Below are 23,413 nucleotides of genomic sequence, written 5' to 3' on the forward strand. Positions count from 1 at the left end.
CATGAGAAACTAGACAATAAATAAGAACTGACACTTTTGAATTATGCTGTTGGTGAAGAATACTGAATATTCCATGGACTGCCAGAAGAACGATCCAATCTCTCTTAGAAGAAGCACAGCCAGAATGCTCCTTAGGAGACTTTGTCTCAGGTACCTTGGACATGTTATCATGAGGGACCAGTTCATAGAGAAGCACATCACGCTTGGTAAAGCAGAGGGTCAGAGAAAAAGAGGAAGACCCTCAATGAGATGCACTGACACAATGGCTCCAACAATGGGCTAAAATATAGCAATGACTGTGATGATGGCACAGGACCAGGCAGTGTTTCATTCTGTTGTACAGATGATCACTATGAGTCGGAACTTCCTCAATGGCACCTAACAAAAAAATATAAGGTCCCCCCTCTTTGGAAAGGCAGTGAAAATGAAGGTTGGTAAGTTCACACTAAATTTAATTTGCAATCATTTTTCTGGGAGAGAGGGATGGGATGGCAAATGTATGATTATAACCAGAATAAGATTTTAAGCCTGGACAGCTAGGAGAAGTGTGATGCCATTAAGAACCTAGGAAGTCAAGAAATGCTGATTTGGGAGGTGTGAGAAGGTGAGGCTAAGATGAACTGAATTTGGGATACACTGAAAATGAGGTATTAGGTAGGACATTCAGGTGGAACTCCCACTGGAGGCTGTATTATATTAATTTATTCACGCAAAGGTTTGAGGACTTTCTATAAGGGAGTAAAATGGAGTCATATCTTACTCAGATGTGGGGTTCTAAAATCAGCCTGTGACTTAAATAAAGGTGTTTCTTCCCCCAAAATTACCCCTGAAGAATCCTTACAAAAGCAGCAATGGAGACAGGCACAGAGTCTCTCAATAAGTTAATGCAGTTAGGTATTCTTTTAGCATTGGAATGGACCACTAGTTTTTCAGTTAAAACCCAGGTGAAAACTGTTGGCTTGAATTTACAAAAGTGTTGTGTAGAAAAAAAATTCAAACATTAGATTCTCACTCAGTTCAACGAGATGCTCACATAGGAGGCATGTGGAAGCTAAGACTGAGTAAAGGAAGAGTAGGATTTACAGTTTCCAGCTCATAACTGCTCACTCTGGGCATACATTCAATAAATGCCATCCAGACAGAACTGCCAGCACTACTAAACTTGCTATTATTAAACACATTCTCTTTTTTATTTGGCTGAGTGCCTATGGTTGAATTTGTGTCATTTAAATATACACATGACGTGACTTTTAAACATTGAGTTGTGAGACTGTATATATATCCAAGAGGGGGCGAGAGAGAAAGAAATAAATTCTGAAGATAAAAGCTTAGAGAAAGTCCATATTTATATTTAAGTATAGAAAGGAAAATTACAGCTGAGAAGGGAACATAATAGTAATAAGAGAGAACTTAACCTCTCAAAAGTTAAAGAAAGAAAGATAGGTAGTCATCTATGTCAAAGGCTCAGAAAAAGGAGGAGGAGTTAAGAGTTGTGGAATTTGGTCATCATTGTCAACATTAACCTTTACAAAGCTTCAGTAGAAAAAATCCAAGGGGACGTTGACATTGTATAGGATTGAATAGTCTGTGTGACAAAACGGGAGCAGTGGAAGAGGGAGAAGTCTGAAGGAAAAAGAACAAAAAAAAATGTTTAATATACAGGATTCCTGCAAGTTACTGATTTTTATATTCTCTTTTAAACCCAAGAAACTTTGATAGAGATTTAATTTTAAGAAAGAAAAACTACAATACATCTAGAATCTAAAATCGCGTGGTATTTGTGGCTTGCTAGGTGGTACCACTGAGTAGGTGGTACCACTGAGTATATTCTTCTACAACGAACCCCAAACTGAATGCTGTTTTAAAATATAATAATGCAAAAGGCCCCAAAGAGCTTTCTAGAACAGTCTGTGTCATCCTTAGTGAATTCAGAATCTTTACAGCATCCTTTCCTAGCTAAACTAGCTTGTCTTCACATCTTTCCCATTCACACTATTAGAACTGGAAGAGTTGGAAAAGGATCATCAAGTTAAAACTTCTAATACTGAAAATTCCATTCAGAGTCCCTAATAAAAGGATGCCATCCATCTCTGCACGAAAACATCAAAAGGTGGGGAAACTTCTAGCTTCAAAAGTACTCTTTTCTCAGCTGTAATTAGTCTTCGTTCCTGTGATTCATTAATTTCTTTGTCCCCACCTACCCACCTCCATCCAAAATAAAACAAAGCATAACAAAACGGACTATCCATTCTCCACCCCCAACACTCTTACATACTTTCAAAGAATCGCATTAATTTCTACTTTGAAATGTTCTTTGAGTTCATCATTTGCTGTCTATTCCTACAGCTAATACCCAATCCTACCTGACAGTCCTTCATCATTTCACTTTATTAATCACAAACTTAGCATTTTAGCAGCTATAGCTTCTCTGTTCTAATTTATTCTGCATAATACAGAAAGGATTATTTTCCTAAAATTAAAATTTTTCATTACAAACTACCTATATTGAAGAAATTAATACAGTTTTTCCATTTGACTGAATTAAAAAGGCAAATCTCTAGCTTTCACAAGGACTTTCATACTCTGGACCTTGCCCACTCATTCCTATCCTAAAGAAGCCTCTGCTCAACCTTATTCAACATCCCTCTCATAGGCTGCCTTCCGCAGAAGACAACATGCTTCTAGAGAAAAGATGGTTTTACACTTCCAGTGAATTCTCAATATTAATTAGCACAATAATGAGCACATAACAAGTATGCAGGGAATACTTGTTGGCTGGTTTCTAAAAGTGCTTTTAATTTTCCCCACTGGATTTATATTTTGAATGTGCTGCTCAATATCAAACCACTGTTTATGTTATTCCTTCTGCCTGGAACACTCCCCTCTAAGAAGCAGTTCCTAATTATCCTAGCTAGAATGAATAATGCCCAACTCTGTTTTCGTGTAACGCTTTACTTACAAACCTATCATAAAACTTTTATCAGTCTGTCTTAAACATCTAGATTGATTTTTTTTTTTTTTAAAGAAGGTGGGAAAAGCCGCATCTTCTTCATTTTTATGTGTTTCCCCTGTCCCACACACTTCTCACAGTGCTTAACACAGCACCTTACACGAAATAGGTGATCAGTAAATACTTGTGGAAGTGAATGGGCTTTCTTCACCAAATTCTTCCCTAAATGAAAATAACAAATACAACCAAATTAATAAGTAAAGCCTCTTAGTAACTGTTTACTTCCAGTTGAGTTACTTCATTTAATGACCTGTGTAATTATTCCAAAGGTTGTAACATGCATTGATTAGGTATGGTCTAACCTCAAGGTAAGGGATGAAAACAATGATTTCTCAAAGTCTATACTGTGATTGTTAATCTAGTATTTTGAAATACATATATTCATATTGTCCCTTACTCCCACAAAGCAATAGAAATATGATAAATATAAATACACCCTGGGCATTTTCTAGATGATAAAACATGTATGTTTTACAAGTCCTGTGAGTTCTATAAATCAACCTCAAAGTAATATTCAAACTTCAATGTATGGATGGCAGACTGTTAAGACTGTGGTTGTTTTATTTTGATCAGTTTTTATAATAAACCAAAATATATAATAAATATTTGATAACTTCTAAACCAATAATTACATTAAAACGTGAGAATCTAACATTCAGTTCTGCTATTATATAAAAATGTCCGAAAGTAAGAGGCAGCGTGATATACACTAACGTAAGATTACAACCGGGACTCTTAAAAATCTGAAATCGGGCCAGAGTTCGATCATTACTAGTCATGAGACCTTGAAGAAGTCAGTTAACTTCTTTGAGTCCCAGTTTCCTTATGTAAAATAATAGTATCTGCTCTACCTACTTCTCTGGATTTATGTGAAGCTGAAATGAGGTAGTATATGGGAAAGTTATAAAGTACTATTATACTTTCATGTCTTACTTTATATAATGTTAACAAGGCTGTCCTGTAATTTTCTGGAAATTTTGTTTAAGATTGGAATTATCCTTTCCTTGAACATTTGGTAGATTTGTCCAATAAAACTGTCTGGACTTGGTGTTTCTTGTGAGGAAGATTGCTAATTATTTCTTCAATTTATTTAATGATTATAAATTATTCAGGTTTTCTTTCTTTTTGAGACAATTTTGGTAAAACGTATTTTCCTAGGAATTTCTCCAATTTGTTTAACTTCTTGGCATAAAGCTCTTCTATCTTATTTAATTTTTCAATTTGCAATTATAGGCATTTAAAGTGTTTTGCTTATATGCATCTTCCAAATAAAAAAAAAAATTAAAAATGATTTTTTGTTATAATAAGATCACATAAAGTAAAGTAGTATTTTTGTATTACATTGTCCTTAAATAAATGTTACTAGAATGTCAGTTTACTTGTAGGTTTAGTATATTAGTATATACATTTTTCATTCTTTTAAATTATTTAACCCCTTGAAAGGGATTATTGAAAACAAAAACAACTTTTCATAATGATTCTTCCTTCCTGAAAGATTCTAATCATTAAGAACACATATTTCTGAAGCACTTTTCTTCTGCTTCCCCCCAGCCCCTCAAATGTATTTCATTTGTAGATATTTCAGTCAACTTACGATTTGGGAGGAAAAAAGTCCCATTAGAACCAAATAAGATTATTTGACTATTACATACATAGAAAGGCAAATCCAGGATATGAAGAATATTAAAAAAAAAAGATTTTATTATAGAAGCTCCTACAAAAAGACAGACTTGATTGGACCTTAAGGGCATTTAAGTAATCCTATAATTATCACAAATATTAGAAAACATATTTAGGTTTCACCTGAAATATAAATAAGACTTGAGAAAATGGTCAATCTACGTCTTGTTTTTAGATTTTATATTTTCAGGGATATGAGTACATGGATGTCAGTTTACATACTGAAATACTAATTGGAAATCTGAAACAAAAGACAAATACCTTAAAGTAAAAATTTACTAAAATTGTCAAGATGAGCTCCTGTTCTAGTGATCTTTTCCTTGCTGTCAAGACAAAACTGCGCTGGCTTACTCATCTGATGGCCCTCTAGTCTCACACGCACTGTGCCTCCTCATACAGCTGTTTTCTCTAATTACTCTGCTTGATGTGAACTGTCAGGAGCAGGAAAGAAATGGTTTAAGCACAAAATCATTAGTCAACTCACAAAAGGCCAACTATCTACATGCCAAAATGGACTGATTTATATTATGAATCCTGCAAAGTATTAATAACACATGTGACCCGAACAGTAGTTGAACACTGGACAACTCAAAGAACAGAGTTCCACCACTTAATCACATGTATTCTTCAAAAACATACCTCAGGAGGTTTGAATTCTTCAATTCCACCTTCCATTTTCTGTTTAAGTGCACTGTTAACTTGCTTAGCATTCTGAACCTTCAATAAAATAATCCAAAATGTGAATCAGATCACTTAGTACTTAGGTAAATATCTGACTACTCAATAGATAAAAAGGGTAACCAAAACCCTCTTCAATTTCATTTCAAGAAGATACACTTAACACTTAAGAGTACGACACATCACTCATTCAACTAATATACACATCAACTAATAGACAAAGGCTGTAAGTTACAGTCCCTGAATAGCTTTTAACAATGTCTCTTATAACCAAAGACAAGTGGCACATATAGAAATTAAATTCCATGAGTATGTCTCATTACCATAATGTTTTCACCAAATGACATTTATTCTGCTGCTACTAATGAAGGTGGCAATATTGTTTATGATGTACACAAACATCATTCTCAGTGCTTTATATGTAATAAATCACTTAATCCCCAAAACCTTATAAAGTAAGTAAAATCAGCTCTGCTATAACTCGACACATTCTTTAAAAGTCATCATACTATACAAATTCCACAAAGAAAGGGACGTAACACCCAAAACTTTGTCAATGATACATAAAAAGAACCTAATAAAAATGGTAGCACACTTACATACATGATAAATAGTATAAAAATTCATAAATACTTTTCATGATAAATAGTATAAAAATTCATAAATACTAGAATAAAGATGGCATTGTATCTTGAAAAAGACCTTCAGTTTGCTTCTGAAGTGGGCATAGAAATGGTCACAGCTTGTGAGTTACTGTAAAATGGCGGAAGGAGGGTTATCAGAAAAAAAGTTTTAACACCAGATGTGGATGTGTGTGGCTCATAACCCACATGGTGAATTGAAGTAACTGGTAGACATCTGACCAGGGGTGGATTAACCAATAAGCAAGATAAGCATAGGCTTACTTGTGCTTACTTACTAATCTGTAAGGAACAATTTCACATTTTTTCACCACATCAAACATTCTGCTTCAAGGTACGGCTAGCATCTGTCTCTCTCCCAACCCTACAACACCTTCCTACAGAATCAAAGCCTTACTGGGTGGATGACCCAGTAAGCAAGGTAAACCCGGGCTTACTTGCATGTACTTTCTAATCTGTGATGAACAATTTCACACAGGATTTCATCACATCAGGATTAATCTGCCCCTGCATTTGAGGTATTTGTACACACACATTCTATATATTCATACCCAGCTCAGTTTAGCAGGGTACAGTTTTTCACTGATAATATTACCCATAAACAAACACAAAATTCACATTATGCTCAAACTCTTCCCTAGTATATTAACTGTGCTGGGACAAATTCATGTTTTCAAAATAAGCATTACAGCAGAACTGATTACTTCTATTACAACCATTTTACAGATGGGAAATGTAGGGCATAGAGAAGTTAAGAAATTTTTCCCAGGTCACAGATACAAGAAGTAGAACCCAAATTTGAACCATACCAATTTTCTACTAGAAATACTGTTAGTTTCCACTTAGAATATTAAGGACTGGGATTTTTTTTTCACTTACTTTCTTTTCCTGTGTTTGTTATTTTTCACTATAAGCAATCAAACATTTATAAAATGACTTGTGAATTTTTTTTTTTTCACCAGAGATCTTAAAAACACAACTAAAATGTATAAATCTAGGATGGCACCACGGTGGTGAGGTGGTTGGCATGTCAGACAGACACATGGAGATAAAATATAGTCTCAGTCCCTGAGGAATTCACAGGTTAAGTGGAGAGATGAATAAATATAAAAGTACGATAAATGTCAAAACACCTAACTAGATGTGCAGAGAGGGAAAAAGAGAGTAAGTGTGTTTGTGCATGTGTCGGTGAGCAGGCAGTGAAGAAGATTAGGGAAGGTTTTTCAGAGATGACACCTAAACTGAGTTTTAAAGGATTACTAAGCATTAAATACGCAGACAATGTTGGGGGTGGGGAATGCATTCCAAGCAGAATAGCATTTAGGAAGACAGGAAGGCCCTAATGTATGGGCAAGAAGTCAGTCTGGGGCTAGAAAAGGGGTTTAAATTTTGCCTAAGACTGTTGGAAATCTAAAGGATTTTTAAGCAAAGGAGCAACATGACCATCTTGGCCTTTTAGAAAAATCATGCCAGTAATAATGTAGAGAAAGAAATGTGGTAAAAGAGGATTAATTTAACAATTAATTTAATAATCCAGATGAGAAATGTTGAGGACTTTTAATTAAAGCAGTAGGAATGAAGAAGTAGTGGTGGTGTACACAGCCAAGTTAAAGAAACAACTTGGAAACAAAATTAAGATGTCTTTGTAAATACTTGATTGTGGAAAATTAAGGAGGAGGAATCAAGGATAACTCCTGGGTCACTGGCTTAGTAACTGACTGTATGTGGTGCTAGTCACCAAGAGAAAACATGCAAAAAGAAGAATAGAACTAGGGTGGGTGTGGAATAATTCAGTTTGGACATTCTATATGAGATGCTCTTGGGATATAAAAGTAACAATAGCTAGCAGAGTTTGTAACTCACGAGTGCAAACCTTCACTATGTCACATATCAAATGAATAATCAAGAAAGGAGCTTAAAGCTTAAAAAAAAAGTTCTTTTAGTAACAAATGTTGTAGTGGTTAAGTGCTATGGCTGCTCACCAAAAGGTCAGCAGTTCAAATCCACCAGCCACTCCTTGGAAACTTCTACTCTGTCCTCTAGGGTCACTAGGAATTGGAACTGACTCGATAGCAATGGGTTTGGTTTTCGTTCTTTTTTTAATCCATTGCTAGTGGGAACGCAAAATGGTGCACCCATTGTGGAAAACACTGTGGCAATGCCTCAAAAAACTAAAACAGAACTACCATGTGAGCCAACAATTCCACTCCTGAGTATACACCCGTAACACTTGAAAGCACAGACTCAAACAAAGGCTTGTATACGTATGTTCACTGCAGCACTATTCACAATAGCCAAAAGGTGGAAAAAGCCTAAATGCCTATCAACACATGAATAAAAGCCAGTGCTGTTGAGTCGATTCCGACTCATAGCGACCCTACAGGACAAAGTAGAACTGCCCACACATGAATAGATAAACAAAATGTGGTACCTACACACGATGGACTACTACTCAGCCAGAAAGAGAAATGATTCACGCTACAACATGGATGAAGATCAAAAACCTTATGCTCAGTGAAATAAGTCAATCACAAAAAGAGAAATACTGTATGATCTCATTTATACAAAAAGGCAAGAACAGGCAAAAGTACAGTGGCCGAGGTTTCTTAGTGGTTACCAGGGGTGGGAGGGAGAGAGGAAAGAGGGGTTACTGCTTATGGAGTACTGAGTTTCAGTTTACGGTGATGGAAAAATTGCATTGCTTAAGGGGAGGGCTGCACAGCCAATTAATGTCAATAAGCTGTACACCTGTAAAAAGCTGAATGAGCAAAAGTTGTGTGATACATATATTTAAAACAACAAAAAGAAGTGTAGCGCCTGAGTGTGGTTATGTACAACCAACCACCTCATGGGATTTGTTTCTCGGTTTGGAGGTTTAGGGTCAGGGTTTCATGGGATATCTCAGATAATTGGCCTAATAACATGTTTAATGTTTCTGTTCTACTCCCTCATTTGTTGTGTAGGGCCTGGGGTCTTAAAAACTTGCAAGCAGCCATCCAATGTACAACAACTGTTCTCTACAGAGGAAGAAGGAGAGTCATAAATAGGAGGAGGAAACAATATGTGGATAATTGCCTCCATGAACAACTGCCTCCTTTGCCATGAGACAGAACAACTGGATGGTGCCTGGCTACCATTAATGAACATTTTGGACAAAGATTCTACAGAAGAATCCTGATCAAAAGGGGGAAAACGCAGAACAGAATTTCAAATTCTCATGGACTCCAGGCTTTCTGAAGACACAGAGGCTGGATGAACCCCTGAAACTACTGCCCTAAGATAATCTTTAAACCTTAAACCAAAAATATCCCTTAAAGTTTTCTAAAAACCAAACAACTTAATAAAGAATGTCTTTCTTGAGCATTACACTCTTAAGATCTGTCTATACGGGATCAAACTGACAACAGCAACTTGAAAGATCAGACAGGAATCTTATGGTGCAGTGAGTTTATGTTAATGGGGGAGGAACAACTCAGAAAAGGAAGGTGAGAATGTACTCAATGTCACTGAATGATGTATGCAGAAACGTGAATTGGTGTAAAGTTTTCATAGTGCATATTCTCAACAACAAATGAAATAAATTATTATTTTTTTTAAATCTCTTTTTAAAAGTCAATAAAAATAGTCCACAGTGTAGAAGTAGTAGCACTGAGGATGAAGTTCATACTGAATGAGCACATTTTATTCACCACTAGAAAAAAAAAAAACTGAATACTTTATTAATATTGTAGGCAAAGCTTTTTTAGAAGTTTTCCAAAGAGAAGGAGTGCTGTGGTTAGAAGATGGGAGTCCTCTTTAAGCATTGATGGTTTGACTAAAGACTAAGCATTCAATCAAATGTATACTTAAGAAAGTCCAGTGTCATAAAAGTCCAGGGAAAGGAATTCTGAGAATGAAGAAATGGTTGACAGTGTCAAATATTACTGAGCAGTCAAGGGAGATAAGAACAAGGAAGAGTGCAGTAGACCTGGCAACTTGTTCATAAACAATCTTAAAATAGCTTTTTCAGTGGTACAACTGGGATGGATGTGGGGGCAGAAACTAGATTTCAAAGGGTCAGGGAATAAATGCTAGTAAGAAAGCACAGGCAGCTAACGCGGTATATTGTAATACTAACTCTAAGTAGATCGTGGTAAGCTAAAGATGTATACTGTACTCCTTAGAGAAACTACTAAAAAAAAATGCAAAGAGATAGCTGAAAATATAAATATGATCATGTTATGCCGCTCTTTGAAGACTTCTGTGGTTTCCTAACTCAGGATGAATTTCAAGTTTCTTAACATGGCCTTCTTGTAAGTCCTACATGATTAGTTCCTGTCTACCTCTGCTGTAGCCTGCTAAATTCAAGCGGAAACAAACGAAGAGCTTTAAGGTGAGCGACCTTGATCGGACCGATGTTTTAAAAAGACAACACTGGCAACAATGTTAACATGGAGCCGAAGAAGTGGACAGCAAGGAGAATCAACAGGACAGTTACTGTCAGACAAAAGGTGATAAAGGGACTAAATAAGGGCATTAGTGATGGGATAAAAACGAGGGGATTGATTTAAAGGAAATTTCAGAGTTAAAACTCATATAACTTAGTTACTGCTTGGGTTTGTGGTGGGTGAGTGATAATGGTAAAAAAGAAATCAAAGATGATTCTGACATTTTGACAGATAGGGAACAGAGGAAAAAAGTCTCCAGAAGAAGATGAGGTATCTGGCAGACAACTGAAATAGAGCTATGGAGCTCAGGAGAAAAGTCGGAACTTGAGATGTAGATTCAGCAATCACTCCTGTATTGTGTGGGGTTGGTTGATATAGGCAAGGAAAATACAAGTACCTAGATTTAAGGGAAAGGGAAGACAAGAACAACAAGAAGAAAAACCAACCAACCAAAAAACAGGAGAAGAGTGCTTGCTTACTATGTGCCAGGCATTTTTAAAGCACTTACACATTATCTCATTTAATTTCTCCCAAATACCATACTATTATCCTCATTTTCCAGATGAGGAAACTGAAGCTAAGAGAAGTTAAATGGTTCCCCTAAGGTTGTATAGTAAGTAAATGGTATAAGCCAGGGTTAGAACGTAGGCTCATTGACTCTTGATCCTGACTGTTAACTACTACCTAGTTATGATGACTGTACTCTTAACAATACTACCAGTAGTAATACTAGTACTAGCACTACGGATGATGATGATTAGCATTCACACTGTACCAAACACTGTGTTAAACAACTTACATGTATCATCTCAAATAATTTCCAACAAAAGAAGGGTGATTACCATCCCCAATTTCATAAATAAGAAAAGGAAACTGAAGCTTAGAGAGGCTATATAATTTGCCCAAGATCAGAGAGCTAACAATGCTAGGATTCAAATCTAAAACAGAAAGACAGGGGCCATCTTATCATTTGTAAAAAAAAAGGTAAATTTTAAAGAATAAACCTTATGTAAATCTGTGGCTGAGAAAATATGTAAACAACTGAATGCAATCTAGGTAAAAGCAGATAAGCATAACGGAGTCATAAAAATATGTGATTTTGATAAAATACCTGACGTTTTAGAGAAATCAATTCCATGTCCAGTTGCCTCAGGATGGTGTTGGCTGCATTGGGACTACAGGAAACAGCTACCACATCTTCTTGGGTTAAATACATGCCCTTAGGTGGACGGCACTTAGAACGCTGAGAATGATGGCGATGCTGTAAACTCTGATACTCTCTCCTTCCCAGTCCAATCTTGCTAGTTTGGACAGGTTGTTCAGTATTACCCTAAGGGAATAAAGATACAATAATAGGTCATTTGGTATTTTACAAATGTATAAATTGAATTCAGTCTATTACTAGTAGAAGTATCTGTTGCACTAAGCATCCCTAAAAATACTTTTAATCAATTATATTACGTACAAGTCCAAACATGCACACACACAGAGCACTTACCAACCAGGGAAGGGGGAATGGGGAAAGGGACGACACCAAACAGCATAAAATATCCTTGATTAATCCACTCAATCAAATGATCGGTTTCTAGACCCAGAGGACTATGAATAAATGAAAACAAATAAATTGAATCTAAACTATTCCTGTTTGCTTCAAGATGAGATAAATTTTCCCTCTGCAATAAAGGGGGAAAACAGTATAGCTTATTAATGCTAAGTTTTTAAAGAAAGTTAAAAAGGAAAAGGGGGTGAATTATGAATTATGTATAGATTAGACAGTTGGCAAAAAGAAGTAACATTTCATTCTTATTTTAGAGCTGCTGAAAGAGAACTATGCCTCTAAAGGTAAAAAGAACACAAAATTATCTTAACTCTGACAACATTTCTAAACTCCAAGGCCATTTATCTATAAATAAAAAATGTGAATTTATACCTCAGAAGAGGTCACGAAAGCTCTAATGATAAACATAAGATCTTAAGTAGCATTTCACTATTACTTGTAGTATTTCTTTTTTTTTAAAATAATTTTTATTTTAACGTACCATTACATAAGGTTTTTTTTTTTCTTAATTTCAACCATTTTTAGGTGTACAATTCAGTGATATTAGCTATATTCTTCTTGTTGTATAACAATCACCACCACCTGTTTGCAAACTTTTTGTCACCCTCAGCAAAACCTCTGTGCCCCTTATGCAATGTCCTCATCTTCCCCTCCCACCTGCTCCTGGTAACCACTAATTACTCTGGTCTCTATGCTTTTGCCAATTCTGGATATTTAATTTAAATGGGATTAAACGATACTCGTTCTTTTATGTCTGATTTATTTCACTTAGCATAATGTTTTCATAGCATGTATCAGAATTTCATTTCTCTTTATGGCTGAATTACTTGCAATATTCTGAAAGAGTGACATAATCAATGTTTCCGTGCTTCTGGGACGTTAGAAACTAATGTTCATTAGTTTGGTTATATTTCACAGAATAGATTTAATAACCCAATTCTTTGGAAAAGGAGCTCTGGATAAAACGTTTAAAACAACTGCATATTGAAGAAGCATGATCCACTTCATTGCTTAAAACCTAACCCAAAGGAACATCGTGGGTTTGATGTTCTGGGAAACTCCTCAAATTGTAGCACTCCTAATATTGCTGGATCAAGTATTTTAAAAAAATCTCTTAAAATTCAGTGCTGAGCTGGCAGGAAGTAAGGAAATTTCTCAGATGCCAGAAATAACAAGGAAGCAGGAATCCAGAGGGATAAGTGCATACGCAGGAGCTGGCCTTTGCCTAATGCTAGGATTCAGGGGACATGGGTAGTGTACAGGAGACAGTGCTGTAACTCTGGCAGGGGAGCTCCATCACTGCATGATGTAGCAACAATAACACTGCCCTGCAGACAGAGAGGAGGATTAAAGGGAGTCATGCCTAGCTTACCCTTGGCTGGGTAGAAAGGAAAGAAAACATAAAGAGTCTCGCCTGAGATCCCTAACCACAGAGTTACATTCGGGCAGATCTGGGGCCTGAATTTATATGAGCTGTCTGGCCTCTTCAAACCCCCAAGTCAAAAATCTAGTTGAAAGTGACAGGCTGGCAGTGCCTGTAGATCCTCTCTAGATGAATATACTTTAAACCTGGTTCTCAAAAATTTTCCACAAATAATGTTTTATGAAAATGAGTTTACAACAAGAAATTGCTAAACACATGAAGAAACGAGCCCCAAAAGTGAGAGACAGCAAAATTACACCTACAAAGGTCAAAGATATTAGAATTACTGGATACAGAGAATAAAATTAAGGTGTTATATGTGTGTAAAGAAATAAAATACAAAATTGAAAATACGATGATGGAAGAAGAGTCTATCGAAACTGATCAGGCAGAAATTCAAAAGAGCCGAACAGAACATTGTCTTAGTCATCTAGTGTTGCTATAACAGAAGTACAAGTGGATGGCTTTAACAAAGAGAAATTCAGGCTACAAGTCCAAATTCAGGGCATCAACTCCAGGGGAAGGCTTTCTCTCTCTGTTGGCCTTCTTATCCTTGTTCCCCTGCACTAGGAGCTTCTCCATGCAGGGACCCCGGGTCCAGAGAACACGCTCTGCTGCTGGCACTGCTTTCTTGGTGGTATGAGGTCCCCCTGTCTCTCTGCTCACTTCTCTCTTTTATATCTCAAGAGATTGCCACAAGACACAATCCAATCTTATAGATTGAGTCCTGCCTCACTAACACAACTGCCGCCCATCCTCTCTTATTAACATCATACAGGCAGGATTTACAACATACAGGAAAATCATACAATACCAGGAATCATGGCCCAGCCAAATTGATATGCACATTTTTGGGGGGACATAATTCAATCCATGACAAACATCTAGAAATAAAAAATATTATAAACAGATTAGGAACTCAAGTGATGGGTTAATAAGCAGATTAGACAGAGGTCAAAAGAAAATATATATATATATATATATATATGAAAAAAATGCCTATAATTGAAAGAAAATACCCACAACTGAAACCCCCTTGGATAAAAAACTCTTAGCAAACTAAGAAAAGAACCGAGTTTGTGTAAAATTGGGATTATATGTTTCTTTAGACAGAAAGATAAAAAGATGAAAAAAATAAGTGGTTAAGAGATACAGATGATAGATACAATTTGAAATTCCAACATATTTCTAAAAGGAGTTGCCAAGGAAAAGGATAGAGAAGACGAGGGAGAAACAATATTCAAAGGGTCAACAACTGAGAATTTTAGAGAATTTAAGACCTAAGATTCAGGAAGTAAAGTGAATCCCAGGCAGGCAAATACCAAACAAAAGAAAGATGTTAAGAGAATGCTTCTTAGCTCAAGTAAATACCTGAGACTAAATGGGCAGCTCCTGTCTGGAGGTGAGATGAGAAGGCAAAAAGGGACAGGAGCTGGTTGAAAGGTGACGGGAAATCTGGGATGGAAAGGAGGAGTGTGCTGTCACATTACAGGAAGAGCAACTAGGGTCATATAACAATGTGTGTATAAATTTTTGTATGAGAAACTAACTTCAACTGTAAACTTTCACTTAAAGCACAACAAAAAAAGGAAAAAAAAGATGCTAACACTATATCAGGCAGAAAATAGTCTTTCAGGCAGAAGTCATTACAAGAGATGAAAGGGTCACTACATATTGATAAAACGTTCAATTCACCAGCAAGATATAATAATTCTACACTTGTTTTTAGACACCTAATAACAAGAAACAAAAAAAAACCAAACCCAGTGCCGTCGAGTTGATTCCAACTCATAGAGACCTAATGACAAGAGCTTCAAAAAGTACAAAAAAAATTTCACTTCTCAATAATTGATCAGGTAAGCAAACAAACATAAACAAAAACCAAATTATCAAGTAGGTAAGCAGTAAGAACATAGATTTCAACCATAGCTTAAACGAACAAATGCAAAGAAAACCCTGTAACCAATACACCCACTCCCCACTTATCAACATGGTTAGGGACCAAAGACCACGTCGTTATGAAAAAATCAATGTTATGTGAAAATGGAGGCTTGACCATATCAGATCACAAAATGATGGATGACTACATCATTATATAACTGCCAAATTACATCATTACGTAACTGCCAAATCACTAAGAATCATGCTTTGACATATAATCTTAACCATCACATCCAGAGTTAAACTCACCTCACAACTCAGCATTCATTACTGCCAGACAGACGTTCATCATTAACATGGAAAGCTGGGTAATAGATTTTTTTACTACTGTTGTAAATGAGAAATGTCAGATTCTGAGATAACGGTGAGGGGTAGGTGTAATTAGAATATACATTCTTCTCAAGCACACATGGAAAAACATTTATAAAAATTCCATATTCTCGGCTTGGAGGTTTTAAAATATGTCATTAAAGTCCTCAATACTCTGCCATCAAAAAAATGAGGTCAATATGCCTTCTCCTTAATTCTGGACTTGCTTATAGCCAGAAGAATGCAGTAGAAGTAATGCTGAGTAACTTCCAAGGTTGAGTCAGAAACAGCTGAGTAGCTTCCACAAGGCAGAAGGGCTTTGGGGATGATTACTTCGGGAGAAACCAGCCACCATGGTAAGAAGACAGATTACTTAACGCAGATTACTCAAGCTGGAGAGGCCACATATAGCTGGCTCCAATACAGCCCAGCTGAGCTCCCAGTTGACAGCTAACATCAACCAGCAGCCATGTGAGGAAGCCATCTTGGTCTTCCAGGTCAATTAAGCCTTCAGATGACTGCAGCTCCAGCCAATATCTGATTGCAACTGAATGAGAGACCCCAGGCAAAAACTGCACAGACAAGCCCTTTCCAAATTCCTAACTCACAAAACTGTGAGCAAAATAAAATGATTGTTATAAGGCACTGAATTTTAGGGTAATTCATTATATAGCAAGAATAACTGGAACACAGATCATAAAATACGTCTCAACAAATTTCAAAGAATTGTTGTCATAAAACAAAGTCAGAACCAAAAACAAACAAAAGTTGGAAATTAAACAAGCAAACAGAAACTCACTTCTGAATAACCTATGGGTCAAAGATGAAGTCATAACAGGAATTTAAAAACATAAACAACAAATGTTGATGAAAATAACTATATATCAAATTCTGTGGGATTCAGCTAAAGCAGTAGTTAGAAATTTAGAAGCTTAAATACCATATGACAATAATTTGAAAAATATGTATGTGAAACTGAGAAAGTCCCAGAAAATTATAAGTAAACACAATAGATTCCAAAAGAAATTAAAAATCTGAATGTTCTTTATACTCACTAAAGAAATTAAATAAATAATTAAAAGCCTTTCCTCAAAGAAAGCTCTAGGCCTACCTAGACAGTTTTACAGGAAAGTTTTAGCAAACATTAAAGAAACATATAATTCCAATTTTACACAAACTCAGAGAATAAAAAAACTGATATTTATCCAGCTCATCACAGGAGATTAGTATAACACTGTACCAAACCGAGCAAGGAAAGTATAAGAGTAAAAATACAGCCCAATCTCATTTATAATAATATAAAAATTCTAAATAAAATACTAGCAAACTATAAAAAAGAAAAAGCATCTGATAATATTTAACAGCCCTCTGTTAAAAAAAAAAACTCTAAGTAAACTAACCACAGACTTGATGGCAACTTCTTTTATCTGATAAAACATACCTATATAAAAAAAATTCAATAAACAACTTACTTGATGGTAAAACAAAAATCATTCCCTTTAAAGAAAGGAATAACATAAAAATGTCTGTTATCATAACTTCTATTCAACACTATACTAGTGATCCTAACCAGCAGTTCAATGAGGAGAGGAAAAGTATAAATATTGAAAACAACCAAAATTGCTATTTTTCTCAGGTACTATAAATCTCCACAGGGGGAAAAAAAAAATCCAAAAAAAAATTACACAAATGTTTCACTTCTCCCCAGTTGAGACACAGATTCAATGTAAAATCCTAGTAGGACTGCTCTAGGAATCTGGTAAGACTGATGAGCAAAAGACCATCAAGTAGTGATATTTGTCCTAGCAGCTATCAAGACTTATTATAAGCCTATATTAATTAAGACATTGTGGGACTGGAAAGAGACATTTAACTTACAGAAGGAAGAGAATAGAGAGTCATGCATATTCGGAAACTTCACATATGATAAAGCTGATATTGCCAACCAGTTAAAAAAGATGGCATCACTTTCATATTAAAAAATAAAATAAACAAAAAATGGATCTCTATCTCACAAGATGAATTAAAACTCAATTACCACTAGATCAAGGACTTATAAGTTAAAAAGGAAAATTCTAAAACTTTCAGAAGAAAACATAAAGCCTTGACATTTGAAAATTTAAATGCTTTTGATGAAGTATCTTTTCATCAAAAACATGTACAAAGAATAGGGATAAACTATACTGCTTAAAAATCACTGCAACAAATAACTGTTGTTGTTAGGTGCCACTGAGTCAGTTCCAAATCACAGCAACCCCATGTACAACAGGACAAAACACTGCCTAGTTGTATGCCATCCTCATAATCACTGCTATGTTTGAAACCCTTGTTACATCCACTGTGTCAGTTCATCTCCTTGATGGTCTTCTGCGTTTTCACTGACCCCTGTTCTACCAAGCATGATGTCTTTCTCCAGGGACTGGTGTCTCCTGACAACAGACTCAAGGAGCACTCCGGCTGTACTTCTTCTAAGACAGACTTCTTCGTTCTTCTTGCAGTCCCTAGTATATTCAATATTCTTTGCCAACACCATAATTCAAAGGCATCAATTCTTCTTTGGTCTTCCTTATTCATTGTCCAGCTTTTGCATGGATAGGAGGTGACTGAAAATATCATGGTTTGGGTTATGAGTACCTTAGTCCTCAAAGTGACGTCTTGGCTTTTCAAAGAGGTCTTTTGCAGCGGATTTTCCCAATGCGGTATGTTGTTTTGACTCCCTGACTGCTGATTCCACAGGCGTTGACTGTAGATTCAAGTAAAATGAAATCCTTGACAAGTTCATACTTTTCTCCATTTATCATGATGTTGCTTACTGGTCCAGTTATGAAGATTTTTGTTTTCTTTATGTTGAGGTGTCATCCATACTGAAGGCAGGTGCTTCAGGTCCTCTTCACTTTCAGCAAGCAAGGTTGTGTCATCTGCATATGGCAGGTCCTCAATGAATCTTCTTTCAATCCTGATTTCCCATTCTTCTTCATATAATCCAGCTTCTTGGATCATTTGCTCAGCATACATATTGAATAAGTATGGTGAAAGGATACAACCCTGACACACACCTTTCTTGATTTTAAACAACACAGCATCCCCTTGTTCTATTTGAACAACTGCTTCTTGGTCTATATACAGGTTTTGCATGAGCACAATGAAGTGTTCTGGAATTCCCATTCTTCGTACTGTTATCCATAATTTGTTATAATCCCTGCAGTCGAATGCCCTTGCATAGTCAATAAAATACAGGTAAAATATCTTTCTGGTATTCTCTACTTTCAGCCAGGTCTATCTGATATCAGCAATAATTATCTCTTGCTCAACGTTGTTACAGGTTGAATTGTATCCCCCAAAATATGTGTCAACTTGACTAGGCCGTGATTCCCAGTATTATGTGATTGTCCACCATTCTGTTATCTGATATGATTTTCCTATGTGTTGTAAATCCTACCTCTATGATGTTCATGAGGCAGGATTAGAGGCAGTTATGTTAAAGAACAGGATTCAATCTATAAGATTAGATTGTATCGTTAGTCAATCTCTTCTGAGATATAAAAGAGATGAGCAGAAAGATGGGGACCTCACACTACCAAGAATGAAGAACCAGGAGGGGGGCACATCCTTTGTGCTTGTGGTCCCTGTGCTGAGAAGCTCCTAGACCAGGGAATCATTGATGACAAGGACCTTCCCCCAGAGCTGACAGAGAGGGAAAGTCTTCCCCTGGAGTTGGCACCCTGAAATCGGATGTTTACCCTCCTAGACTGTGCGAGAATAAATTTCTCTTTGTTAAAGTCACCCATTTGTATTTTTGTTAAAGCAGTACTAGATAACTAAGATAAATGCCCTCTTCTGAATTCGACTTGAATTTCTGGCAGTTCCCTGTCAATATACTGCTGCAACTGTTTTTGAATTATCCTCAGCAAAATTTTACTTGTGGGTGATATTAATGATATTGTTCGATAATATCTGAATTCTGTTGGATCATCTTTCTTTGGAATGAGCATAAATATGGATCTCTTCCAGTCCGCTGGCTAGGTAGCTGTCTTCCAAATTTCATGGCATACATGAGTTAGCACCTTTAGTAGTACTGCTTCTGTTTTTTGAAACATCCCAATTGGTGTTCTGTCAATTCCTGGAGCCTTGTTTTTGGTCAATGCCTTCAGTGAAGCTTGGACTTCCTCCTTCAATTCCGTTGGTTCTAGATCATATGCTGCCTCCTGATATGGCTGAACATCAACCAATTCTTTTTGGTATAGACTCTGTATTTTCCCTCCATCTTCTTTTTATGCTTCCTGTGTTGTTCAATATTTTGCCCATAGAATACTTTAACGTTGCAACTAGAGACTTGAATTTTTCTTCAGTTTTTTCAGCTTGAGAAATGCCGAACGTCTTCTTCCCTTTTGGTTTTCTATCTCTAGTTCTTTGCATATTTCATTATTTTACTTTGTCTTTTGTCGCTCTTTGAAATCTTCTGTTCAACTTTCTTCATCATTTCTTCCTTTTGAATTAGCCACTGTACGTTCAAGAACAAGTTTCAAAGTCTCTTCATACTTCCATTTTGGTCTTCTCTTTCCTTCCTGTCTTTTTACTGACCTTTTGCTTTCTTCATGTACGATGTTCTTGATGTCATTTTACAACTCACCTGGTCTTTGGTCATTAGTGCTTAAAGAGTCAAATCTATTCTTGAGGTAGTCTCTAAATTCAGGTATGATATACTCAAGGTCCTACTTTGGCTCTCACGGATGTGTTTTAATTTTCTTCAGTTTCAACCTGAACTTGCATATAAGCAATTGATGGGCTGTTCCGAAGTTGGCCCCTGGCCTTGTTACCATTGATGATATTGAGCTTTTTCATCATTTCTTTCCACAGAGATAACGGATCTGACTCCTGTGTTTTCCATCAGGTGAGGTCCACATGTATAGTTGTCATTTATATTGTTGAAAATGTTTTTTGATGAATAAGTTGATGGTCTTGCAAAATTCTATCATGTGGCCTCTCACACTTCTATCACCAAGGCCGTATTTTCCAATGATCGATCCTTCTTCTTTTTTTTTACAATTTTCGCATTCCAACATCAGTAATTATCAATGCATCCTGATTGCATGTTTGATCAATTTCAGACTGAAGAAGTTGGTAAAAATCTTTTATTTCCTCACCTTTGGCATTAGTGGTTGATGTGTAAATTTGAGTAATAGTCGTATTACCTGGACTTCCTTGTAGGCACATAGATATTATCCTATCACTGACGGCATTGTACTTCAGGATAGATCTTGAAATGTTCTTCTTGATGATGAATGAGATGCCATTCCTCTGCAATCTGTCATTCCCGGCATAGTAGACCATATCATTGTGTGATTCAAAAAGGCCAATATCAGTTCACTGCAGCTCACTAATGCCTAGTATATCGATCTTTACGTGTTCTGTGTCATTTTTGACTTCCAATTTTCCTAGATTTCCTACTTGGTACATTCCACATTCCAATTATTAATGGATGTTTTCAGCTGTTTCTTCTTATTTTGAGTCATGGCCACATCAGCAAATGAAGGTCCCGAAAGCTTGACTCTATCCACATCATTTAGGTCAACCCTACTTTGAAGAGGCATCTCATCTTCTGACACTACTTATCCATGTTTCATGGCTGCTCGTAAGGTTTTCACTAGCCAATTTTTTTTCAGAAGTGGACTGCCAGGTCCTTCTTTCTAATCTATTTTAGTCTGGAATCTCTGATGAAGGCTGTCCACTTTGGGTAACCCTGGAGGTATTTGAAATATCGGTGGCATGGCCTCTAGCATCACAGCAACATGCAAGCTACCACAGTACTACAAACTGACAGACAAGTGGCGTACCAAAGAATTAGTATCCAGCATATATAAAGAGGAACCCTGGTGGCGCAGTGGTTAAGACCTCAGCTGCTAACCAAAAGGCCTGCATATGGAATCCACTAGCCACTCCTTGGAAACCCCATGGTGCAGTTCTACTCTGTCTTACAGGGTTGCTATGAGTTGGAATTGACTCAATGGCAACTGGTTTTCAGTTTAAATATACATAAAGAATTCAACAAGAAACTAAACTTTTATAATGCTGCTTTTAAGAAAAGACAACTCAATACAAAAACATGTAAAAAACACGAATATTTCAAAAAAGACACGCTAGCCAATAAACCGATGAAAAAATGGTTAGCCTCATTAGTAATCTGATGAATTGAGATTAACAACACAGTGAGATACCATTTCATACAACCAGGTTTGTAACATTTTTTTAAGCAGTTCTGTATTTTATTTCATGCAATATTACATCATTAACATTTTCTATGTCACTGAATGTTTTGAGAACATAATTTTAATTCCTCTTTTATAATCCACTTTGAGGATTTCCCATAATTAACTTTTCTCTGTATTTTAACATTTAGGTGGTATCCACTACGGAAAATATGCAGTTTTTTTTGACATAAATATTTGTGTTTACATCTGGTTATTTTCTTTCTTTCTTTTATTATTGTGCTTTAGGTGAAAGTTTACAGAGCAAATTAGTTTCTCATTAAACAATTAATACACAAGTTGTTTTGTGACACTGATTGCCAAACCTGTGATGTGTCAACATTCTCCCCTTTTCTACCCCGGATTCCCCGTGTCCATTTGTCCAGTTTTCCTATCCCTTCCTGCCTTCTCATCTTTGCTTTTGGGCACGTTCCTCATGTGTTATTGTTTGTCCTATAGACATGTCTAATCTTTGGGTGGTTTTAAAAATCTGATCATATTAAGTATTGGCAAGGACATGGACAATGAGCACTCTCATAGTCCTGTGGAAGTACATCAACTATGGAAAACAATTTGCCATTACCTAGTAAAGTTGAACGTGGTATACCCTAAAAACAGGGTGATTCAACTCCAAACAATCCTACGCAGCATTGGTATTGTTATTTAATAAGTCACTGCTGGCATTTAATTGGGACAATCTGCACTATGCACTTCAGGATAGTTGGCATCCCTTTCCCCTTCCCATTATATGTCACTGGTGTCCCATAATCATTGTAACAACAAAACAAGTCTCCATAATTCCTAAATGCCTCTTACGGGGGCAATGGTACACCCAGCTGAGAACCACTGGCCTAAAAACTCTTATACGTATATATCCAGGACATGTTCATATCAGCATTGTTCATAGTAATAAAAAATAAGAAATGATGTCTGTCGATAGGAAAATGAATTATGGTATATATATATACGAACACTATAATATAGCAATGAAAATGAACTGCAAAAACATGTTGATAAAAAAAAACAAGCAGCTAAGAACACATATAATATGATTCCATTTAAATAAAGTTCAAAATGTACAAAACTAAATGACATATTCCTCAGAGATACATACTTATGTGATAAACGTATATAGAAAAATACAAAAGTAAGAATAATTGATAAATTTTAGGATAGTGGATCCTCTGAAGAGGGATGCAATTGAGGACACACGGGACTTCTGTTTCTTAAGCACACTGATGGATATACTGGTGTTTATTATTCTTCTTTAAACTGTACATACACATTATATATACTTCATATTTCACAACTAAAAATTAAAAAAAAATTGCTATGGAATGTGTCAACATGAAAAAGCAGCTATAAAGATTTACACTAAAGACAAAAATGTAGTATCTTTTCCTGCCTGCTGCCCCTATCATTTGTGAAAGAGCAGAGAAAGGAATGAAGCTGCTGACATACAGTGCCAGCCCTGAATCACAAGCCTGCAGTATCCTTTTCA

The 23,413-nt window shown here is 36.1% G+C and overlaps 1 protein-coding gene across 8 annotated transcripts in view; it reads right to left on the reverse strand.

Annotated features, from left to right (window-relative positions):
• Nucleotides 1-23,413, reverse strand: part of RCOR3 (REST corepressor 3) — a 57,596-nt gene that overhangs the window by 16,324 nt on the left and 17,859 nt on the right. For all 8 annotated transcript variants that reach the window (XR_010318734.1, XM_010590289.3, XM_010590288.2 and 5 more), the window contains 2 exons: nucleotides 11,548-11,766; nucleotides 5,330-5,407 (listed from right to left, as the gene is read on the reverse strand). Coding sequence is in view for 7 of the 8 variants with exons in the window: in XM_010590289.3 (XP_010588591.2) it covers nucleotides 5,330-5,407; nucleotides 11,548-11,766 (297 nt within the window). In the remaining variant the exon portion in view is untranslated. The remainder of the gene's footprint in view (nucleotides 1-5,329; nucleotides 5,408-11,547; nucleotides 11,767-23,413) is intronic.

Source organism: Loxodonta africana, chromosome 20, assembly GCF_030014295.1.
Source record: "Loxodonta africana isolate mLoxAfr1 chromosome 20, mLoxAfr1.hap2, whole genome shotgun sequence".
NCBI lineage: Eukaryota > Metazoa > Chordata > Mammalia > Proboscidea > Elephantidae > Loxodonta > Loxodonta africana.